Consider the following 23,320-nt stretch of genomic DNA (forward strand, 5'->3'; position numbering starts at 1 on the left):
TTCGAGTGTGCAGCACTAGCCTTTGGTTCAATCCAGGGAGTTTCAGGTTTGGATCTGAACTTCCCCAGATTTCAGAGATCCTTGATTTCAGATGGTTGGATTGGGCCCATGTCTACCAGCCTTGCCTATGTGCCAGTGAACTTCAGCCAGTAAAAGTTAATGTTGTGTTGTGCAACATAATGCTTCCATTAGAAATGTAAATCATCAGTAACAGCAATCAGCATGGCCAGTGGATACACTACACAAGCTGTATGGTGAACAGAGTAAAAGCCTTCATTCATGTCCTGTACGGGGCTTCATGGTAACTCTGACCCGCAGCCACTTAACCAGGCTGTTACAGCTGGTGTGTTTGTACACCCTAACTTGCTGTTTAGTTTAATAGCAAAGGATATGGACTGCCCAGGTTAGCCGAGGGAGGGGTGGGGTAAATGGATGGTGAAGGGAGAATTTTCTCTGCATATTAGTACAGGTCAGGCAGGTACGTTGTATTGCACTGCTTTTCCTCTCTGCTTTTCAAGTTGGATGGAAAGGTAAATGGAAAGCGAGCCTTCAAAATTCTCCCGTGCTGAATTTCTTCCCTTAGCATGCAAATCAATGAAGGCTGGTTCCACAGTACTTGTTTGCCTATGGAAAGCTAAAACCAGGCTCCTGGAGCTGAGCCACATAGGCCAGCAGCATCGTGTTTACCCAGAGCAGGAGCAGGCATATCACTGAATGTGCTATGGGGAGTTTATATACCTCCTCACAACACATGCTACGTGCGACATGTTCTCACCAAGATGGGCGGGGCCAGGACACTGACTCCACCCAGCAGTGCCTCCTTCTGGTCATTCAGCACTGCTGGCACAGCCAGAGGCCCCTCCCCTACACTCATGCAATCCCGACAGTCAACTCATGGCTGCCTCCTGTGCAGGAGATTTAAATGGCAAAGGGGGCTCCCTCCCTCCTTTCCCCCCCATTCCCACATTACAGCAACCGTTGTACGTTCCCCTTATAAAAGACTGGCAAAGCTAAGTGCATGGGAGTTACTTTCTTTCCCCCTGCTAAGCCCAAGTTAGAAGTGTGATTTTCCATAAGATCCTTGCTGATTTTGCTCCTGGGCTAAGAGTCCTTGTGATGGGGTGTACTGGCCCCACACTGGAGCGGAAGGGGTTAAAGTGGCGCTCTTAGCAGCAGAAGCCACGCCCCTGGCCCAACCCTGCTGGGCACGCGCCAGCTGCTGCTGCAGTATAAAAGGGAGCAGCCCAGCTCAGTCAGTAGGAAGGGTGCATCTCACCAGCTCCAGCCAAGATTCCAGACTGCAGGAGATACTGAGGCTCAGGCAGGGGCCTATGTACTTGTGGATGCTCCTGGGAGATTGCACTCAACTTCCGAGGAGTCCAGAGACTCCGAAGGCACCCCAACTTCAACTGCAGAACTGAAGTCATGGTAGGAAGTAGCCCAGAGAGGGACTAGCCAGTGCCCCGGCAGCAGTCAGCATGATGCGGGCGGCTTGCCTGGCAACTTAGTGGTGAACCCATTTGCCACTACCAGGGCCCTGGGTTGGGACCTGGTGGAGCATGGAAGGTCTAGGTCCCCCTACCTGGCCGCCCCCTTTGTGGGGGTGGCCCACTGAACCACCTCTCGCTGGCTCTGGCCATTAGGATGCGCTTCCCAGAGCCAAGGGGAGCCCTACTGACTTTGGCCATTAGGTCATGTTTCCCTGCAGCCAGGGGGGCCCCTACTGACCCTGGCCATTGGCCTACATTTCCCGGCAGTTCAGGAGAGTCCTGTTGACTCTGGTGATTAGGCTGCGCTTCCCTGCAGCCAGGAGAGCCCCACTAACTCTGACCATTAGACCATGCTTCCCTGCAGCAAGGGAAGCCCTACTGACTTTGGCCATTGGGCTGCACTTCCCTGCGGTCCAGGGGAGTCCTATTGTCTTTAACCGTGGGCCTATCCCACCCTTTCCCCACCCCCAGGAGGACAGGGTGTACTGGCCCTGCGACAGTCCCCTTTATAATTTCAGGCCCGTATTAAGCCTTTCATAACCCACCTGAGGTAAACACCCCATCACGTGCGTAACACTTCTGAAAATCAGGCCTTTTAATTATTTTACTCGGGATAGTTTTACCAAATGGAGCTGTTACTGACAGTGCACCAACACAGCACATTATGTTTCAATTTATGCCAGTGCCTTTGCTACTGTCCATTTCCTCATCTCCACTGGGCATTTATTGACCTGAAATGTGACTCTCGTGTTTCAGATATAACACACACCCATGCATTTTGCATCAGTAAATTATTTTCTTTCCCCTTTTCATTAAGGACAAAAAGATGTCAAGTCTGATATAGTAATAGATAGGAATGTAATTCTCTGTGATGCGTCATTACCACAAACCACTGTTTCCTGGCAGCGTGCAATTAGCGCTGGAGAGCCTCTGTCTGATTAAACAGTTTCCCCTTTCAGCAGTTAGTAAATACCTCATGTCTCTGTTGTGGGTCTTGTGGTGAGCCAGGTCAAGATGCTCCGTTGGAGCAGAGTTTGGATTTGATTTGATTTGATTGTCCCACTCTGTTTTACCACTCTGTTTCTCTCTAAGTTTTAGGCTAGACATGAAGGAAAAGGTTCTTAACAGTTAGAACAACTTTACCCGTGTGGTAGACGAGGTATCTGACTGACCCGCGGATCTGGGATCAGAGGGAGCTTCTGAATGGGGATCTCCCCTTATGGGGATGTCAGCTGCTGCTAGTCAACCATCCCCCAACCAATGGGGAAGAAGGGGGTGGGTTGAGGAGACAGACATAGTTCCATCTCACCAACTCTACTGAGAGTGCCTTAGCTTGTCAACAGAGTCTCTTATGCAGCACATTACCCGCACACGCTCACAAAACCCCACTGCCAGGGAGGTGGATGGGATGGGACGGGACATGCTGAAGGCACTGCATCTAGGGCAAATTCCCCTAAATCCACAACGTTTAGGCAACAAACCCCCACCCCCTGTGTGGGGAAGGAGCCCATGGAGTTCTCCTCCCACCTGGCCATCTGCTCTGGGCTGTTCTATGGTGGGGGATCTGACCCATGGTAGGAGGGGAACCCATTTTTCCCAATTTCAAAGCCACTTTGCTGTTGTGGGTTCGACGGCGCAACATGAACATGGGGAAGGGAGGGGCGGTGGGGAAAGGAGGAGAGAGAAATTAAGAGAATTAAGGCAGATGGCCAGATTCTCCTCCCATTTAGCGTAACTCCATTGACACCAGTGGAACTACTCCTGATTTGCAGCATTGTAAGTGAGAGAAGAATCAGGCCCATTGTGGTCATTGGGCATACAGGGTGCCTGCTTGTGCCAGCCCTGCAGTAGCTTACAGGGTGGTGGGTGTCGTCTATCACTGCCCCTGACCCCCGCTACCTGCCCCTTGCCATTGTTCCAAGCTCCCTTCCATGGCCTCAGTTCCTGGCCCGCCCCACTCCTTGCCTCCTGACCATGGCGCCCTGGGCGGTTGCCCACCCATACTGCCAGCTCTGAGTGGGACTCTTTGACCCTAGTGGCTAGACCCTATTGAGAGTCTGAGTCTGCTGCTACTGAGTTAATGGAGCTGGTCCTCCAGCTCAGGTCATAAAGACTCTTGCTTGTAGAGTAGCTCTTGGGTCCAGTCACTTGCAATGACTCATCCAGGGATATCGTTACACCCTCGCTGCAGAAATGTGAGAAGAAATTGGGGAAGGCATAATGGAAATGATGTAGGCCGGAACCCTGAGAACCCAGGTCCTTAAATTAGATTACTGGAGAGATCTCTGCTAGCCCTGCTGTACATTTTATGGTCTAATGCCTGAGGTTCTGGCTCAGACATGACTCATCCCTAGTCAGACAAAATTTCCAGTGGGCCAGATTGCCAGTCTTATTACACTGGTGTAAATCCGAAGAAATACTATTGATGTCAGGGGAGTGACTCCCCAGTTTTTGGTGTCAACAAGAACAGCATCTGGCCTTTAATGTTTGGTTCAAACAGGGAGTGGTTAGCATTGGAGAGAGATTTTTAATTGTCATGAAAAAAATACTTAAAAAAAAAAAAATTGAGTCAAAACCTGTAACCCTATCCCTAGTCTCTAGAAAGAATCTTTATCAGTCAGCCATGCTTAAGACATTTCCATCTTTTCCTGTCTCTCTCTCTCTATTTGGCAACACACATATGGAACTAATTAGGAACAAAGGCTGATTGTTTTTAATATTTGGAATTTCCCACATTAAGCTGCTGCTTTTTCTTTTTTTACTGCCTTTTAATGCATGCACATATGCTGGACAGATACATTCTTTTCTCTGTTATAAATGGTGTGCTGAAGGCCACATTCCCAATACCTTCTTTTGGGCTTTTAGACGTGAACCAAAAACACAAACAAAAGAAGTAAGACATTCAATTGAGCACTATCCGTAGGAGAAGAGATTAATCTCCAAAGCTTATCAGAGATCTGGCCAAAACTGGACTGATCTTAAAGAAAGAACAGTGAGCCAAATTCTGCTGTAGTAGACCACGTGAAATAAAAAAACCAGCGTGGAGTTGGTGGAGTGACTCTCAATTTGCACAGGTTAACTCAGAAGCAGATCCATCCCAGTACCTGTAACAGAACGTGAAAATAACAGAATAGACCTTAAAAGCAATTGTTAAATCACATATATTTGCTTTGGGGCATTTCATGGTGTTTGCAGAAATTGAAAGAAATTTGCCAAAGCTCAAATCGCCTCTGTACCAGTAAAATGATGGATATTCTTTCAACATAAGAGTGGCCATACTGGGTCAGAACAAAGGTCCATCTAGCCCAGTATCCTGTCTTCTGACAGTGGCAAATGCCAGGTGCCTCAGAGGGAATGAAAAGAACAGGTAATCCTCAAACCTCTTTTATCTTCTGTAAAAGAAAATGTGATCCTCTTCTACTGTACAGTTGGATTCCAAGAGAAAGCAGAAGTACACACTAAGACTCTGCTTCTGTACAGAATGTGTTACAGTAAAGTCCAGTTAACTTATTGTTTTAGTACTGGTGAAAGTAGCAGACACTTCTAAAAATAGGCATATAACTTTATATGTTTCCACTGGTATATGTGTGCATGTATAGTTATAGAGTGTGTGTATATAAATGTGCACTGTATTCATACACATAATATATACGTGCTAGATATAATATACAGTCGGGAGGTGGGGTATTAACTGAGCAGATTGGAGAATCCTTTAAAGTCCAATTACTCTGTATGTGCTCCCCTATGTCTAGAAGAGAGTAATATCAGAATGTAGGATTTAACGTTAATCTCTGCACCAGATGGTGATACACCAGATATTCTTTTTAAGGTGAACATGTGATCTACTGTACAGCAAACCAGAGGGGTCTGCCATCATGTGATGAAATGTATAAGAAGTCTGATAGAGCTTTGATTAGACAACTGACCTGGTTACCATCTGTAGCTACAAGAAGCGAGGTTGACATTTTTAGAACATTCTCCCCAGAAGCTTAATTCTTCCACCTCTCTGGCACAGCAATCCAGCTGAGCAAACTACACTGAGTGAAACAGAAGAAAGCTAAAGATATGCTGCTTAAAACATGTTAAGGTTGCAGGGATTTTTTTTTCCTTCCTTCAAAACAAGCCACATCTTGACTCACATGGTCTAAAATAAAAACCCACTCAGCTATTTGATATTTGGGAAATCTGCAGGAGACTGTAAGTTATTTCAAAGGAAGCTTCTCTCTGCTCTGAACACACACACACACACTCACTCACTCACTCACTCTCTGAGCTCTGCACTATGGTAGTGCAGACAGCTGTGACTCCCGGTAGGACCCGAAGACTTTTGTTCAAAATACCATATGGATCACTGAGAAGACACGGTGTGGAAAGGGTAAGCTATGATTTCTTTGTACTAAGTAAATGCCCCAGAGAATGGAGATGGTCCCATTGTATTATCTTTTAACTATTAGTAATCAGTACCAGTGGGGGCTGTGTGATAATGTGTAGAAGTCAGTAGTAGTGAGACCTATTTGATGATGTATAGTAATTAGTACAAGTCAGAGACTATATGTTAATGTATGATAGTAATCAGTGCTAGTAGGAGCTATAGGATAATGTGTAGTAATCAATACTAGTCAGACTTCATGGTAATTCATGGTAGTAATCCATGCTAATGGCATCTATAGGATAATTCCTAGTACTCAGTACTGGTCAGAGACTGTGAGAATGCAGGATAGTAATCCGTACTAGTGAGGTCTATAGGATGTCTAGTAATCCATATTAGCTGAAGCTGTATGATGATGTATAGTAGGAATCAATACGAGTAGATGCTATATGATAATGCAGCATAATAACCAGCACTAGCAGTGATGTATAAAAGTTAATTAGCACTCATGGGGGTTATATGATGCACACTAGTAAACTGCATTAGTGTGCACTATACAATGATGGCATTGCAGTAATCGGTACTAGTGATGGCGATGTGATAACACACACATAAACATCCCTGGGTAAATCAGATGGCGAGGGTGGGAAGTTTCCTGTTTCCAATGTGTGGCGGTGAGGAACAGAGGGAGCAGGTCACTGCGAAAGTGTCAGATATGCAAGTGCTTGTTAAGGAAGGCATCCAAAGTTGTTTCTTGAAGCCTCCCTGTGCTCTTAGCTTCAGGAAAGAGGTTTCACTCTGTGACCGTGCACAACAAAGTGACAGAAGATGGAAAAGTGAAGGTGTTTTTAGTGGTTTTAACAGCATGCCTCAATGGTTCTGAAGACACTGGCTATCATTTGATTTTTTTATTACAATAGGGCTAGCATCATAATTGCATTGCTAATTTCCTGAAAGGACAGCTGTGGTGCTTTGAGCCAGGGGAATGAGATCCCCTTAGCTTTGAGGAATGACAGAGATGATAAAATGGCTGTAGTAAAAACAAGCCTCTTGGCTGACTGATAACATCGCACTTGTGGAGACCAAAGAGGACAGATATGTGTGTGAGCTAATGAAAGCTAACGGCTGCCTTTAAATCATGGATTAACCCCACTGTGAACTGTCCAAAACCCAGAAGACTTGGGAGTTCAGATGGAAGTGCTGTATTGCCTGAGGGAGATGGAGACTACTCTTGGTGTGTGCACAATACCTACCCAGGCCAGTACATCTTACAGCACTTAGATCTCCCTCAGTTAACGTACGCAAGCACACTTTGCATACTCGTGGCTTTTTTGTGGCTTGGCTCTTGCAAAGCATGATTAAGACTAGAGGAACATAATTCATAACTGATTAATGAATTGTGACACCTTTATAAGTCTGCCTTGTCTATATGATTGGAAGGTGAAAAGCTCCCCTGATAAGCTGGTCCTGTTTGCTTATAATGTATTCAAAGATGTCACCCTAGTTAAATTTGGGCTTTGACAAATTAAAGTCCTGATGCTGGGAATTGCTGAAAGACCCTCGATTCCTAATGGAGTCAATGGGCCTACGTGTGTGAGTAAGGACTACTCACTTAAGAATTACTGGGTCAGGTCGTCTCGGTCTTTGGGGCAGGGACTGTCTTTTTGTTCTGTGTTTGTACAGCACCTAGCACAGAGAGGTTCTGCACCAGGATTGGGGCTCCTACAAGCCATTGCTATCCTAATACTACTAATAATAGTAATAATTAATAAATACATAATAAAAACCAATAACCTCTTTATATATAGTAGTTACATAGGATAAAATGTAGAGTATTCCTGTCTACATGTGTACACTCATAGAAATAGGCCCTGATTCTGCAATGTGATCCTTGTGCATTCGTCAGCCCCCTTTGGTTTCATTAGGGCTCTGCAAGGTGGTAAGAGTCCACCTACATGGATCATCTTGCAGAAACAGCAGGGAAAGATTCCCAGGGATAAATACCATCTACACAGCAAAGAAACCCAACAACCACAGCAGCAAGTCTTAGAGCCTGGGTCGACAGACTCAGGCTTGTGCTATGAGGCTAAGAGTAGCAGGGTAGACATTCCTGCTTGGGCTCTGAGACCCACCCCCCTCGCTAGTCCCATGGATCGTCTTGACTGCTATTTTGAGCCATGCAAGCCCATGTCTGTAGACACCTGAGATTGCTGCCACAGAGGGTTTTTTTGCAGACCAGACCTATCCTCCAGCTCCTGAGATTTGTAATAAGGGGGGTGTGACTCACAGGAGCATGAACTTTATTTCCTGAACCCAGTCACATGACACATGAAGTGTCTAGTGACTTCATGGTCGGGATTACAAGAATGTGTGCATTGCCTGAAGCCAAAAACTCAGGCACTGCTTTAAAATTCTCTTCCACTTGAAATAATTGCTAATTCTCCCAGCACAGGTGAGCTCTCAGCTGACATACTCAGCCCTGCACCAACTGCCACACTCAGTCCTGGGGCAGGGAGGAGGTGTGGCCAGAGTGTGGTATGCTCCAGCTATGCTCAGGTGGCATATGGGCCCCGCAGCTGCCAAAATTTAGAGCAGCCCCTGGGCTGCTCTCGTGAGCACTGCAGTTCATAGCAGTGCAGGTCTGGGGCTGAGTGCAGGAGAGTATCTGAGCCTGTTTGTTTCATTATCCTTTGGGACTTTTTATTGTGCTGAAGTCTTTATGCTCATAGAGACTTCTGAGCCTAGAGATTTCTCAGCAGAAACCTCTTGCCAGATGGGAGAGTCGCCTGGCTCCTCTCTCCAGCACTATCATCAGCCAGGGCTTCTCCCACTCCACCTCCTCCTTACCTACTCACAGTAGGGAGCATTGAGCACTTACTCTAAAGCACAAGTAGAGTATTGGGCAAGTAGCCATTGCTCTTCTCACTATAGCCTGAGTCACGATCTAAGCAGCCCCAGTGTGGCAGAGAAAGGGCTATGACAGACAAGGCCTTAGGCAAGAAGGTGGAGGGGAGAGGAATACAATAGATATGGACCGTTTATCTACATGCCCGTGCCATTTAAATATATAAACATGGAACCCAGCCTCATTACTTGGCTAATGACTCCTAGGCTTTGTGGCCATGTTGTGTCTTGGGGAAGGATCTGAAGAAGGATATGGCCTTACAGATCAGTGCAGGGACTCTGGGTGGAAGGGCATTGTGGAAGAAGATGCAGAGATGTCTTCATGAGAAGCTGGCAAACAGGTGGACAAGGTCGGCATTGCTGGTCGAGCGGAAGGGTCTGGGAGCAACAAAAGCGGACAAGTAGAGGGGGGCAGAGAGGTGAGGAGCCTTGAAAGTAAGTGTAAGGAGCTTAATAATAGCTAATTACGTGGTAACAACTGGAACATACTATTCACCTTATAGGGTACAGTACACACATGTATGTGTCCATAGTATATCTCGCACATGGGTGTACATACATGACGAGAGAATATACATAATGGTCGGGAGTGAGACATTCTGTAGTGCATAAATCATAACTGTCCACAAGTGAGGCTGAGGGTCATAACTCATCTGCAGCACAGCTCAACGTGACTTATTTAAGCGCCTCTCCTAGCTCACTTTTCACTGTTCTCTGTAGCGACACTAATATGAATGTACGAGGCAACATCAATGCTAATACCGCTTCTTAGGTTGTCTGCTGGCTTCGAGGAGCTCTCTGAAACCACATCATGTATTTATATAAAGGAAGAGTGAGCACCGGTGGTAGTGTGGAATACGACTTCTGATGGCTCTCTTTACGTGTACAAGCTTAGGATCAGCCTCAGCTGTAGGTATTTTCAAATGAATGAAAACGGTTTATTTCGCTCATCCCCACTGTGTAATCCGAGATTGGTTGGTTTGTTTTTTTTTTCAATCAAAGGATGTAGCCGCACCCATAATACAGGTTAGTAATCAGGTAGAGCATAAATAAAATGAATATTCTGAGAAGGAACATGTTTGCAACAGCTCGTACCTCTTCTTTCATCTACTGTCTGCATCTCAAGTCAGCATTGTTGTCTGTGTTACAATAATTCTCAGAGGCCAACAACCAAAATTAAGGCACCATTCTGCTAGGTGTTGCACAGACACATAGGAAGAGATGGATCCTGCCTCAAAGAGTTTACACTCCAAATAGATTAAACAGATTAAGGTTGGGAGAAAGGTGCCCTATTTTACTAATGGGGAGCTGAGACAGAGAGACTAAGCACCTTGCCTAGGGTCATGCAGAAGTCTGTGTCTGAGCTGGGAGATGAGACCAGATCTCCTGAATCAAATCCAGTGCCTTACTCCTTCTCTCTTGGGCATTTTGTTTTCCCCACAAGCCTTATATCTAGTGGTTAACAACATAATATACATAGTTAATGGCAGAGGATACTATTCATATAAGATTATGTACATTGGGCGGGTGCTAGAGGAAGATCTGTGGAGTGTTGTTAATGTCTAAGCAGACATGCCTGTTGCAATGAAGTTTCTGTTTCCATCGTTGCAAGGAGCTGTTTAAGAGCACATGTTGATTCCTCATTTCAAGGCTTCATCAGCTGTTTTCCAGTTGCTGGAATCTTGCTCAACACATGCACAAGCCTTAAGACAGAAAGCCAGCGAAGAAAGCAATGCACGCAACCATAGCAAAGTCTGCCACCTCCTATTCGTTCAGACCTTGAAGGGGTGGCACTACAGAGGCTGTGGGGAAAAAAAGGAAAGGCAGACTCAAGGTTAAATGAAGGGTTTCATCTATGAAATACTTCAAGACTGTAAGAAATGAAGTCAATCAAACAGACATTGCTGGAAAAGTGATTTTAAATGAGATGCGACAGTTTGCATCCATGCTTCTTAACTCCTGGTCCTCAGCTGGTGTAAATCAATGTAGTTCCACAGATTTCAGTGGAAGTCAAGGGTGCTATGCTGAATTATGCCAGTTGAGGATCTAGCCCTATTGGCATTTTATTCTGGTCAGCCTATTATCAGCCTGATTTCTTGACCCTTTCCATTTTGCAGCTGCTGAGAAGGATAAGCTAAGAATTTAGAATGCAGCAAGGTGCCGCTGAGCCACAGGCCAGAACTCTGTTGTTGATAACACAGATGTAAATCAGCAGCAACTCCACTGATGTCCTTCCAGATTTACATCCCTGTAACCAACTGCAGGATTTGGTGCAATGTCTATGATGCTTCCATTCCAAATGTACATCCATGCGTAGTTGTTAAAACATAACCACACAAAGATAAATCCTTAAGTGGATATTTATTACTATTAAAAGCAGACAGCAATGAAAGTGCAGAGACAAGTCAGCATAAGCTCCCACGTTATCACAAACTTCAAATACATTAGAATGCTGGAGGAGGCCTCGTTCCTTCTATAAATAAATTTCTCTTGAGAAGAGAGAGCTCTGGGGGCAGATGAGATTCAGCCTTCGCGTCACAGGCTAACTCCATGACAGGTTTTCCCACGCTATTCCACTAGCTTATTGTGACCTTTGCTTTTGGAGAAAGAATATTGTATTTATTACTCATTTTCCTTTAAGTGATTGCAGCCATACACTCTTGTCCCCAATATATGCTGCTCTTGTACACTCTGCTGGAAATATTACTCTCCTGGTCCACCGACTGGTTCTTTCTTTTTTCTGCTAGACAAAACATAATTCACAACACTTGTTTTGTTATTTAAACGTCTTCCAGCATGGATTCTGGAGCAAAGCAGAAGGTAACCTAGGATGGGTTCTGCTCTACTAACCGCTCAGTGGTGCCTCCTTGTGGCTCATCTGGGGACTTAGCTCTGTTGCCTGGTCCGACACCCCTTCCTGCTGTTACCCAGCCTGTCATTTCCCTCAGTTATTCTGTGGTCTCTCATGCACCGGGAGCTGCAGCTCTTTCCTCTTCATGGCTTAGCCCTCCAGCTAAATAACATTAAAGTTCTCCCCCCTTCCAGGGTACCATCAAAGTCTGCTTCCAGACTGCTTCCAGCTGGCCCAAAATGGCCTATCCCTAGTGTTTCAGAGTAGCAGCCGTGTTAGTCTGTATTCGCAAAAAGAAAAGGAGTATTTGTGGCACAAGTACTCCTTTTCTTTTTCTCCCTAGTGTGTCACTCCAGCAGTGACTTGTAGGGGAACCCGGGCCCACCATCTACACTGGGTTCCGGTCCAGGGACCCTCAGCCCAGCAACTGTGGGCTTTTACTCTCCCAGACCTCAACTGCTCCTTCCCTGGACCGCTTCCTATTCTTCCCCCTTGTATCTGGGAGTATGACTGCAGGTTTCCCCCCTTGCAGCCTACTAACTTCCTCTCTTTATAGATCCCGCCCAGCTGAACTTCATTAGCAGTAAGTCCTAGCACTCCCTGGGTTTCCTCCAGGTGCAGCCTAAGGTTAATTGGCCTGATTTACCCCTTCAGGCCTTGTGTACGGTGGTTACCGCATCACACAAACTTTGGTACCAGGAGCTGCAGTAGGAGCCTACCCAAGTGTAAAAGATGGGATGGTTTTTGTGGAATTCTTGCGGGGCCGTGCTGCTCGGTTGTAAAACTCTTTCATACAGTATAGGTGAGTAATGGTGTCAGCAACTGAGCAGGACCCACCACAAAGCAAATTCCCCTAGAGAGAAGCTGATCCTTCCAGATCATAGCTGAAGTCACTTAAACGCAAATTTTCAAAACATCATGCATCAAGCCCTTTGCGTATTTAGAGGGCTTTGCCTGAGCGTCTCCTGTGAAATGTGTTGAAAATGTGCCTCTTGTGATTTTCACCAGTCCAATAGACTGCCTGGGTGACAGTGATACCTCTTTGCAATAGAGCTGTTCAAATAATGGGGAGAACTAATGATTTTTGGGGTAATTCAGTGGAGGAGCTGCCTGGAACAAGAGAGAGAATCTGGTGGCTATGAACTTCAGTAGTCTTTTCTTGCAAGGTGCTCGGATCTGAAGGTGAGGAGTATGGTGTATATATACCTGGGTAGATGAAAAAATGCAGTATTTTGTGACATGCATTATTTGCAATGAATTATTCACTAGCATTAGGTGACAAATAATTGTGTATCAAAGGAAACTGAGGGGGAGGATTAGCCGATTAAAACTGCCACCAGTATAGTGCTCTGATATGAACACCACTTACGGTTGCTGAAGCATCAGTTGTATCTGTTTAATCTGATGTTTATTTTTTCTGACTTGTGCATGAGAATTTTAGAGCAACTGGTTTAATTCGACCTATGCCTAGATATCCAAATGAGTGGATCACCAATGGTTAGTTGAAAAACATTCTATTTTGTGATACTTCCAAGAGCTGTAACAAATCAAAATAGGCTTCTCTGTGAAAGAGATCAGGAACTGTTCCTGATTTATTCCTCCTAAAAGGTAGGCAAGTTAATAACACAAGAGGTTAGAGAACAGCATCAGCTAAATAAATAGTGATGGGCGAACCGCATAGAGATCAGTTTTGGGGTTCTACTCAGATAGGCCTCCCCACAATGAAGTTTAACTGAATTATCCAAATCTTTCAAGGCTGGAGAACTCATGACAAGAAGCTTTTCTGTGCAATTTCTGGGACTTCAGCATCTCATATTGATCAGAAAATGAAAAGCCTTTCTCATTGCAATTTGGTACTTCTAGTCCAAACCTTGGCTGGAATCCAGAAGTACAAAGACATGTAGCAAAGTAGGGGTTGGGGTGAAAAATTATCTGAATACTTCATGTCCTGAAAAGAGATTTGGTAAAAATTCAATTCTAATAAAGGGCAAAGGCTTGGAGGAAGGAGCCAGGGGATGGCTCTTACTTTTTATGCACTTATTTGCTCATCCCTGCTAATAAGCCTAATTAAAAGGCTCATAGTGCTAGCTATCAATATGATACTACCATGCACGTTCCTTATACATCTCCAATCCCAGCACAAAGCTCTTGCATTACAGTTGGGTAGCATGTTACCTGGCTACCATCAAGTACCACCCTGAGTCCCAGAGACATAAACTAACATGTCAGGGAAGTCACCCAGAGGTCCTCTTTCATATGAAGACCGTACTTCCTGTAGGGATAGTGATTGATTGTGAAGATCAGTACAGAGGTGCTTTGGGTTGTGTATTTAAAAGATTGGACTTACTCACAAGCCTCCAGACTGCTCTATATTTTAGTCCAAATTCAGAACCAGGCCTGGTCCATCTGCGGTGCATGCATTACATAAACCCACAACTGGTTTTGAAAGCCCCCACCTGGATCACTCTAGTTCCCACTGACCTTTGAGTGTTATTAAGTGTGATTATGTATTTTTTCTACTTCTTATTTTCTTAGATACTCCTCCTTCCTTCATGCTGGGATACTGTACAGCCTGTCTTTTTTTAATGAGCATCCAAGGAGGGGCACACAGGTTTGGATAAAATAAGAACTGAATCCAAAACTTCACTCAGCCTTTTTTTTTTTTTGCGGGGGGGGGGGGTATAAAAACATATGACTAATTATTTCCCCCTCCATTATTTTTCATCTTTATGCATCGGTGGCCGAGTGGAGGCACTTCCATTATATTAGTGATGTTTGCACCAACTCCGGTTTTGGCCTCAGAAGCAGAAGCGATGCCTTGAGAGAGGCTATGCTGGCTAGATAGCTCATCAATTTCCATTGGTATCAGAGATTTGGCCTCTTCTTTCATCTGTTTTTTTTGGTTGGTTGGGGTTTTTTTTGTTGTTTTGCTTGTTGGTTTTAAGAAATTCGATGTCTGTGACTGAAATTTACCTTGAAATACATTTAAATAAGCCCCCAAGTGATAAATTTTGGATGTTCAAAAATATAATACCATGCAATCAATGCACCCATCCTGTCATGTGCTATTCTAAACTTCTGTAATGGGCACTGGATCTGACCCTACATGCCTGACCATATAGATAATCACTGAAATGGTGGTGGTCTTTACAGTGCACTGGCAGATGGAAATGTGCAACTTTTGTACCATATTTTGTCTTGCTTGTACCGCCTCTACATGTATCAAACTCTCTAATTTACACAAGGCAAAGAATGCAATTAGTCTCCGCATCCCAAAGATATTGGATGAAAAGCTTTTGAAAAGATAATGGGCTACAAACGATGTTGTTTAGTCACGCGAACGCACTCTGCAACCCAGCTGTACTTTTGGAGTATATTTAGAAGGTGTAATTAGGGTTGTGCACGATTTGAAATAAGTAAGCAAGTCTCTTAAATGAAGTTTAACCTTGTCTAAGTTTCCAACAGCCATTCTGTAAAAGCAAACTCGGGCTTCAGTGGGACCGGAAAAGCTGTATCTATTTTCTCAGCAGATTTTTGCATCGTCGAATATTAGGTAAACTCCTTGTGAAACAATAAATAAGGACAGGGACCCTGCAATTCATGCAGTTATGGTATGGAGGAAGGGTCTGACCTTTTGAGATTTCCATACAACACAAGTACCAGTTATGATCTTCTTTAGAACAGGTGGTTGCTAAGTAAGTACGTTCTTGTCTCTTGTCAGCTCAACCGCAGTGTTTGGGAATGCCCTCCCTGCCTCCAGCCCACTGATGGGGTAGAGAACAAGCTACACTTTTTTGCAAAGAGAAACTCTTCTAGGAAGGGTGTTGTAGTTTACATCCTTGCTAGGTCAGCATTTCCCAAAGCAGTACCTCATATTAACACCTTAGTAGAGGTCCTCCTTTCAGAACCACTCAATCCACATGGCTGCAAAAGGTGACCTTGTAGTGTCGTTTCTTGATTTAACAGCAACAGGGCTTTATTTATTCTCGGACTAAAAATCATTTTAACCAAGGGAGTGAATGCAGCAGTTGTTCAGCTCTCTGACCACCCCTGCTGGGGTCTGTACCCCATCCTGTATAGGTTATAGCTTATCAGGCTAGTAAAATGTAGCATGGCATTGAGAATGTGTGTCTAGTGGTGAGAGCAGGGCGCAAGGGGCCTAATTTTAGATTGCCTCGCACCTTGTCATGGCATTTACATTCAGGACCGGCTCTAGGCACCAGCAGAGCAAGCACATGCTTGGGGTGGCACATTTCCAGGGGCAGCACATTCATAGGCGCCAACTTTACCTGGCACCAGTGGGTGCTCACCCCCTCCCCCGCCGGCCCCAACTCTGCCCCTTCCCCAAATCCCCGGCCCCGCCTCCTCCCCTGGGCGTGCCGCATTTCCACTCCTCCCTCCCAGGCTTGTTTCGCACAGCAAGCCTGGAGGGGGGAGAAGCAGAGTGGCGCTGCGCTCAGGGGAGGAGGCAGAGCAGAGGTGAGCTGTGGGGGAGGGACACGGGAGGCCTGCAGGAAGTAACCCTCGGGGAGGGGGGGCCAGAGGAACCGCTCCCTGCCCCAGCTCACCTCCGTTCCGCCTCCTCCCCTGTGTGCGCTGCTGCTCCGCTTCTTCCCCCTCCCTCCCAGGCTTGTCATGCAAAACAGCTGTTTCGCGGCAAGCCTGGGAGGAAGGAGAAGCGGAGTTGCAGCAGTGTGCTGAGGAGAGGAGGCGGAGCGGAGGTGAGCTGGGGTGGGGGTGCGGGGCAGGGCGGGGAGCTGCCAGTGGGTGCAGAGCACCCACCAATTTTTCCCCAGGGGTGCTCCATCCCCGGAGCACCCACAGAGTGGGCGCCTATGGGCACATTTCCGGAGACGGCACATTTCCAGGGACAGCATTCTGGCCAAAAAGGGGCGCAGCCAAACATTTTTTTGCTTGGGGCAGCAAAAACCCTAGTGCCGGCCCTGTTTGCATTCATGCAAAGTGAATGTCGAAGGCTGCCAGATCAGTGTCGAGTGTATTGCCCTCCTTCTGTACTGATGACAAGAACTGTGCAAGGAATGGAGCAATAGAGAATCAGGCCCTGTGGGTAAGGAACCTGTGTCCTATTTTCCACTATGTGATCTTGGGCCAACGTTTTTATAAAGTGGCCACTACTTTGGGATGCCTGCAGTTTTGGGTGCCTGATTTTTAGAGGTGCTGAGAGCTTGCAGGTCCCATTGATGCCATTGGAGATCTGGGTGCTCAGCCCCTCTGAAAATCAGGACAAGACCAGTCCTGAATTGGGCTCCCCCAATTAGTGGCTGTTGGAGCCGCAACCTCTCTGCATATATTATAGACATAACAATTCCCTACCGCCTCCCACCTCAAATGGATGTTGTGGGATTTGATTCACTGTAAGTGTTTTGAGTGGCTCAGACAAACAACACAAGTTCAGAATGTTCCCTTTGGAGTGATCCCTGAGAAGCTGGCAGATTTGCTTCTCCTTTCTGAGCAAACTCCCCAACATCTTTCATTGGCTGGCCTTCCTTCTGCACATTTCTTAGCCGTGTTGTCTCGACTCTAACCGAGTGGTTGCATGTTGTCCCTGTGAGAGTTGCGGAGGCTCACAGTATTATACACACATGCATTGCGAAGACTTGGGAAGTTAGATGAGAAGAATCACAAGCTGCTTTCTCCCCAGTCTTCCATTAATGGATCTTGATGCATCCCAAGGTGGGGGGGTAAAACAACCCAGATTGATCAGGAGGGCCCATATCATTGTGCATTTGCACCACTTGAAAGTGTAATGCGTTTTTTTTCCATAAGGGAAATCAAGTTGCAAGCATTTCAAAAGCAGCCTCTTCTTACCAGACCTATTGAGCACCCTGGCTCAGAGCAACTCCTGGTGTTAGCAGGCAGGGACTGGAGTGAACAATTTTTGAAAGAAAATCTCTCTTGGCCTAATGATTGACAGGCCATTGCAGGAGGGAGGCTTTTCAATTCTAGGTCACAATTGAAAATGGTTCCTCATAATATATCAAGTTTCCTGCGTTTGAGGCGCTCTGCAGACACTAATCCTCACCGCACTCCTGGGAAGGACAGTCAGGAAATATCATCATTCCCATTTGGCAGGCCGGGGATAGTCCCGTGGAGAGCTGCCCATGGCCACACAGCCTAGGCATGTCAGAGCCAGGATTAAAATTCAGGGCTCCTACCCACAGTGCCTCCCTTTGAATACCTCCCCACCCGGCTCCTGATGGAAACCACACTCGGGATTGGGAGGGTCTCTGTTTTTCAGTATTTCCACCAGAATGGTTGGAAACCTCCCCTTTTCCCAGGGGGCTCTGCTGTAATCCTGTGTCCTCCTGTAAACTTTCCAATGTACCAATGACAGCAGCTTCCTGGGGAAATGATTCACCGCTGTTGCAAGTGGGGGGATCCTTGCCAAGAACAGCAATAAAGACAGAGGATGTTGATTTCTTTTTCACTTATTTCTTTTATTTTTAAAGACCTTAATTTGGATCCAAGGCCCGGTTCCCGTGGTTTCAGTCAATTGTGTTCGAGTGAGCTTTTTAAACTGTCTTGAGCTGGATCCTAAACTGGCGTCGCTCCGTTGAAGTCAATGGAAGGAGAAACTGATTGGCCCGCCAGCAGCAGATCTGACCCTGCCTCCTTAAAAGCATCACAGTGAGATCTGCTGGCCAGGCATTGTGTTGCAGCCAGCACTAACCTCTGAATCCTTTTCATTCCCAAGCATCTTGAACTTCTTTTTTATTATGCTAATAATAATCTAAGACATTTACTGTGGCCTATTTTCTGATGTTTAGTCTGAAGGGAAAGAGCAGAAAAATTAAAACCAGTGATGTAGACAGGCTGTATCCATTTTACCTGTAAAGAAAGAGAGGGGGAGAGAATCTAATGAGCCCTCTGAACTCTCCCTACAGTGCCTATTATTTCTATGCTATCTAAAAAGCGTCCGTTGCAACTGCTTTCCCTCCCCCCCAGAATTCTGTGAGCAAAGTCCAAATCCATAGACATAATTTTGGGTAGCCTGCCTGAGATGCCCCCAGCATACCTTGTTTTGAGAAGGGGGGTGCTCAGCCCTTTCTGAAAAAATCAGGACCTGTTCAGGTGACTCAAGGTGAGCACCCAGAAATAGAGGTATCCCAAATCACTAGTCATAAGAACATAAGGTCCTTACTGGATCAGACCAAAGGTCCAACTAGCCCAGTATCCTGTCTTCTGACAGTGGCCAATGCCAGGTACCCCAGACGAAATTAACGGAACAGGGAATCATCAAGTGATCCATTCCCTGTCACCCATTCCCAGCTTCTGGCAAACAGAGGCTAGGGACACCAACCCTGCCCATCCTGGCTAATAGCCATTGATGGACCTATCCTCCATGAATGTATCTAGTTCTTATTTGAACCTTGTTATAGTCTTGGTCTTCACAACATGTTCTGGAAAGGAGTTCCACAGACTGACTGTGAGTTGTGTGAAGAAATATTTCCTTTTGTTTTAAACCTGCTGCCTATTTATTTCATTTGGTGACCCCTAGTTCTTGTGTTATTAGAAGGAGTAAATAACACTTCCTTATTTACTTTCTCTGCACCAGTCATGATTTTATAGACCTCTATCATATCCCCCTTAGTCATCTCTTTTCCAAGCTGAAAAGCCCCAGTCTTATTAATCTCTCCTCCTATGGAAGTCTTCCATACCCCTAATCATTTTTGTTGCCCTCTTCTGAATCTTTTCCAATTCATCTTTTTTGAGATGGGGCAACCACATTAGGCCACAGGTCCTCAGCCTGCAATCTTTAGTTTGGGTATGTCTAACACTGGAGCTGGAAGATGTCGTTTCCAGTTGGAGAAGACATACCCACGCTAGCTTGCTAAAACGAGATGCACGGCTGTGGTCAGGCTAGGCACTCCAAGTGCAATTCTGCCCAAGACCATAAGTATGTACATAGGCAACTAGGCTGTCCCACCGCTCGCGTCACTGCAGCAAAATGTGTATTTTAAGCGCGCTAGCTCAATCAAAGCCAGCATGAATAAGTCTGTTTGAGCTGGAAATGACACCTTCCAACTCCCGTGTAGACATACGCTTAAACGCTGACCGAGGTCAGTGGGAGTTTTGCCCAATCCGGGACTGCAGGATTAGCCCCGAAGTCATGCTACGCTGGGAAGATCCTTTGTTGCTCTGGTTCCTTACTGACTGTTCATGTAGTGTCTGCTTTTCCTGATTGCTGGCAGGCGAGGCCAAGAAGCCCTAGCATAGAGAGGTCTCTTGTCCTTAACCTCTTGTCCTGGAATGAACTAATCGAGCCTGGTCAGATCAGGACGAAGAGCAAAATGTAATGTACTTGCATTTTTTTCCCATGACACTTTCCCAAGCAGAGCTCAAGTGAACATGAAGTCACTACCGATATATAATAATTTAAAATAATCTCTTCTCTAATCAGAATTTTTTTTGAGAATTCCAGTGTTTTTATTCTGTGTGCATTTTAACCACTGTGCTGACAACCCAAGCATGGAGCCAGTTGTGCAATCAACTGGGTTCCCGGGGGAACTTGCCCATCAGAACAATGTCCCTTGTCCAACTGGATGCCTGTCCTGGATGACATCAGGTTTTCCGTACTCTACATGTAGATCTACTCAACAATGGAAACCATAACGCTGGCTCGCGCCATGCAAAAAAGGGGCAAGATATCCTATAGCCACAGTTAGAAACCCTTTGCGCTGGATTTCAGTTGCCCTACAATCCCTTAGGCCACTTCAGCAGTGTGAAGGACCTGTAAAGTACTCCGTGGAGAGGAGATCTGCTAATCAGCCTAGTCTATGGGCTTTCCTAGATGGCACGGAGCTGGCATGGAGACCAAGCCTATGAGGTTAGGGGTGGCCAGAGTGCCATTGTGCTCCAGCTATTCTTGGCTGATGCAGTGGCCCTTAGGGGAACTGTTACTGCTGTAATTTATGCCCAGAGCCAGGCAAGCTCCCTCACATCCCAGAATACAAGGAGACACAAAGACAGCAGAAAGCCACCTTTGCTCCCATCCCTCCATTCCTGCCTTAAGTGGAACTGGGGCAGGACATTGAATCAGGGACAATGTGATAAATTGCAGCTGTGTCAAAATCTGTGTGGTTTTATTCACGGGGTTGGTACAAACTGATATTCGATTGTAAGCTATTTGGGGCAGAGGGATCACCATCTTGTTCTGTGATTGTACAACACCTAGCATAGTTGGGCCTTGTTCTGGGACTTGAGCTCTGGGCCACTGCCATCCTACAAATAACAAATGTAGTGATCTTGTTTTGGTTCACACCTCTTTGGGTTTCTGGTTTATGAACCCCAAAACATTAGGCAAATTTAACCAACATTACCAAGTTTGCCACCTGAAACCATAAGTCATCCCAGGTTCCCACAAAACAGAGCTCAGGCCAGCAGAGGGTTCATGGTCCCCAGAGAAACTCAGGTTGTGGTGCAGGTTTGTAGTGATTCCTAAAACGAGAGGACCTGCAGGTATGTCCTGCTTTTGTTACAGGAGTTTTACCACTGAGCCAGAATGCCGACAATAGGCATTGACAGCCCATGCAGCCTGTGCATCGCACCCAACCTGCCACACATAGATTATATCCTACCCCAGACACTTGAAATTCAGAGTGTTTTAAGTTCTGCAGATCATATTCTAGAACAGAGCTTATAACAAAGAAGTCTCTGGTAGAAAAGCACTATATCTTTTTGGTGTAGTCAGATGTACAGATAGGAGCCACCCTTGTGCTCAGAGCTCTGCACTAACCTGTGAGAGGCATGAGTTTGACCTACCAATGCAGGTTTTTATTTCCCATGCCAAGAATAGCATGCAGGCTGCATGCCCTCCTGATGGTAGGAGTTGGGAAGGGAGTGCTTTGTGTGGCTCTGCAGTTCACCATTCTGGACAATCTAACAAGAGTGTTGGTGGGTTCCCAGGGAATCCATCTAGCTCTTCTGTGCTTGAAGGTCACTCTGACACAAGGCATTTTGGGACAGAAGTGTTAACTAATGGGATAATGTGGGTAAATCTCTATAGCAGAAGAAAGTCAATTAGTCTTAGCTAATTGGGAGAGCTTGCTCTAGTAACTGAGCATAGGGCTGGGAACCAGGAGACTTCAGTGTAGCCTTAGTCAAGCCAATTAACCTCGGTGCTTCACTTTCCCTGATGGCAGCTTTCCACAGCTCACAAGGTTGTTGAATAGATTCATTTGCTGATGGCAGTGCACTGTTGAACCAGACCCAAACTCTGATCTCTTGAGGTTCTCCCATCACTAGTTAAAACCGCACTTGTTGGGCTGTTCAGCATGATGCCCTCAACCTGTGTGCATGTCCCTTGTTAAGATCAGGGGACCATGCACTGCCAAGATCTGTATGCTGATGTCCAGGGGAGTTCCCTGTGTGTATTGAAGACAGTTGTATGTAATCAAGAGCTGCCTATGGCCCATTGGGAAATGTTTTCATAGTAGAATAGTGACAACGTAAAACTGAGTTACAAGCATGGATCAATGACGTATGTGGCCCAGTGGGAGTTCCATGCTTAGAACGAGGCTGTGCTGTGACCTTACAGGAGTCAGGCATGTGAAGTCAGATAAAGATATGGTTCAATGGGATTTGTGCTCCTGGACTGAAGCAGTATGTGACCTACAGAAGAGGGTAGTGAGGGTAGTGCCATGTATGGCAGATGGGAATTGCATGGATGGAGGTGCAAGGGCAATACTCTTCATGGCGCAGTAGGAATTGCATGGATGGAGTATATGGCCCCGAAGCAACAAATGAGGAAGGTTTTTTATTTCAACTGATTTGTGTTATGCAAAGCTGTTCAATTGGCTAACGGTTAGCCAGCGCGTGATCACTCTTCTTTTCATATTACCCCTGTGTTTGGGCAGAATTGAAACTCTCCAATTTTCCAACATTTGTTTTTCTTCAACTCCTGCAGTACTTTTAAAACACTGCCATATCCTTCAGCTGCAAATGATTTGATCACTCTTGGCTTTGTGTGATCTGAATATTTTCTTGTTCTCTTGTTTCACAGCTGTGACCTACTTAATTGCATGCAGGAAGCGAACCCCAGAATCATTAGACATTCTGCTTGGTTTGAAAAAAGGAAAAGAAAAAAAAGTTGTGTGCTGCTAAATATGAGGATGTCCTTCTTAATAGCAGGAAGTCAGGTTCCAGATAGCAGCAGCAAACATTTGAATTCTTTGTGCATCAAGATAAAAGGAGAGTGAATGGTATGGATGGTGTTGGGGGAAGGGAAATGGCAGCCGTTTTGAGACAACGACCAAAATGGGAATGAGTCATAAATTTCTAAATCATGGGCATAAATCCTGTCTGTTGGCGATGGGTTTTAACCCTCTGAACAGCTTCCATCTGCTGTCTGTGAAGACAATGAAGCGACTGAATCATGGGTTCAGTCTGGCTGCTTTCAATTTGTTTTCCCCTCTTTTCAGAATTTATTAACAGCCAACCTAGAAAATGACTTTGAGTTTCACTGCAGAATCACATTGCAAATCAGCAGGTTCTAAGGCTGAGCACAAGGGAGTTTAGTAACTTCACTCCACCTCCACAATTGATTCTTTGCAGCTATTTATACTACTTCTCGAAACTCAATACATTGTGCAAATATTATGGGATGGAGGGGGAGTCAACAGCAGTGCAGAAGTAAGGGTGGCAATACCATGACCCCCTCTAAAATAGCATTGCAACCTCCCATGA

General features: G+C 45.7%; 1 protein-coding gene across 5 annotated transcripts in view; it reads left to right on the forward strand.

Moving 5' to 3' along the window:
• Nucleotides 1-23,320, forward strand: part of FRMD4A (FERM domain containing 4A) — a 557,138-nt gene that overhangs the window by 255,218 nt on the left and 278,600 nt on the right. Inside the window, exon 1 of one of the 5 annotated variants that reach the window (XM_075124528.1) lies at nt 5,681-5,865. The exons of 3 other annotated variants lie outside the window; for them this stretch is intronic. In XM_075124528.1, the coding sequence (XP_074980629.1) occupies nt 5,773-5,865 (93 nt within the window). In that variant the 5' untranslated portion in view covers nt 5,681-5,772. Of the gene's footprint in view, nt 1-5,680; nt 5,866-23,320 lie in introns of those variants that run through there. One more of the 5 variants, XM_075124532.1, reaches the window with a different exon arrangement.

The sequence above is a fragment of the Caretta caretta genome, chromosome 1, assembly GCF_965140235.1.
Source record: "Caretta caretta isolate rCarCar2 chromosome 1, rCarCar1.hap1, whole genome shotgun sequence".
In the NCBI taxonomy this organism is placed as follows: Eukaryota; Metazoa; Chordata; order Testudines; family Cheloniidae; genus Caretta; species Caretta caretta.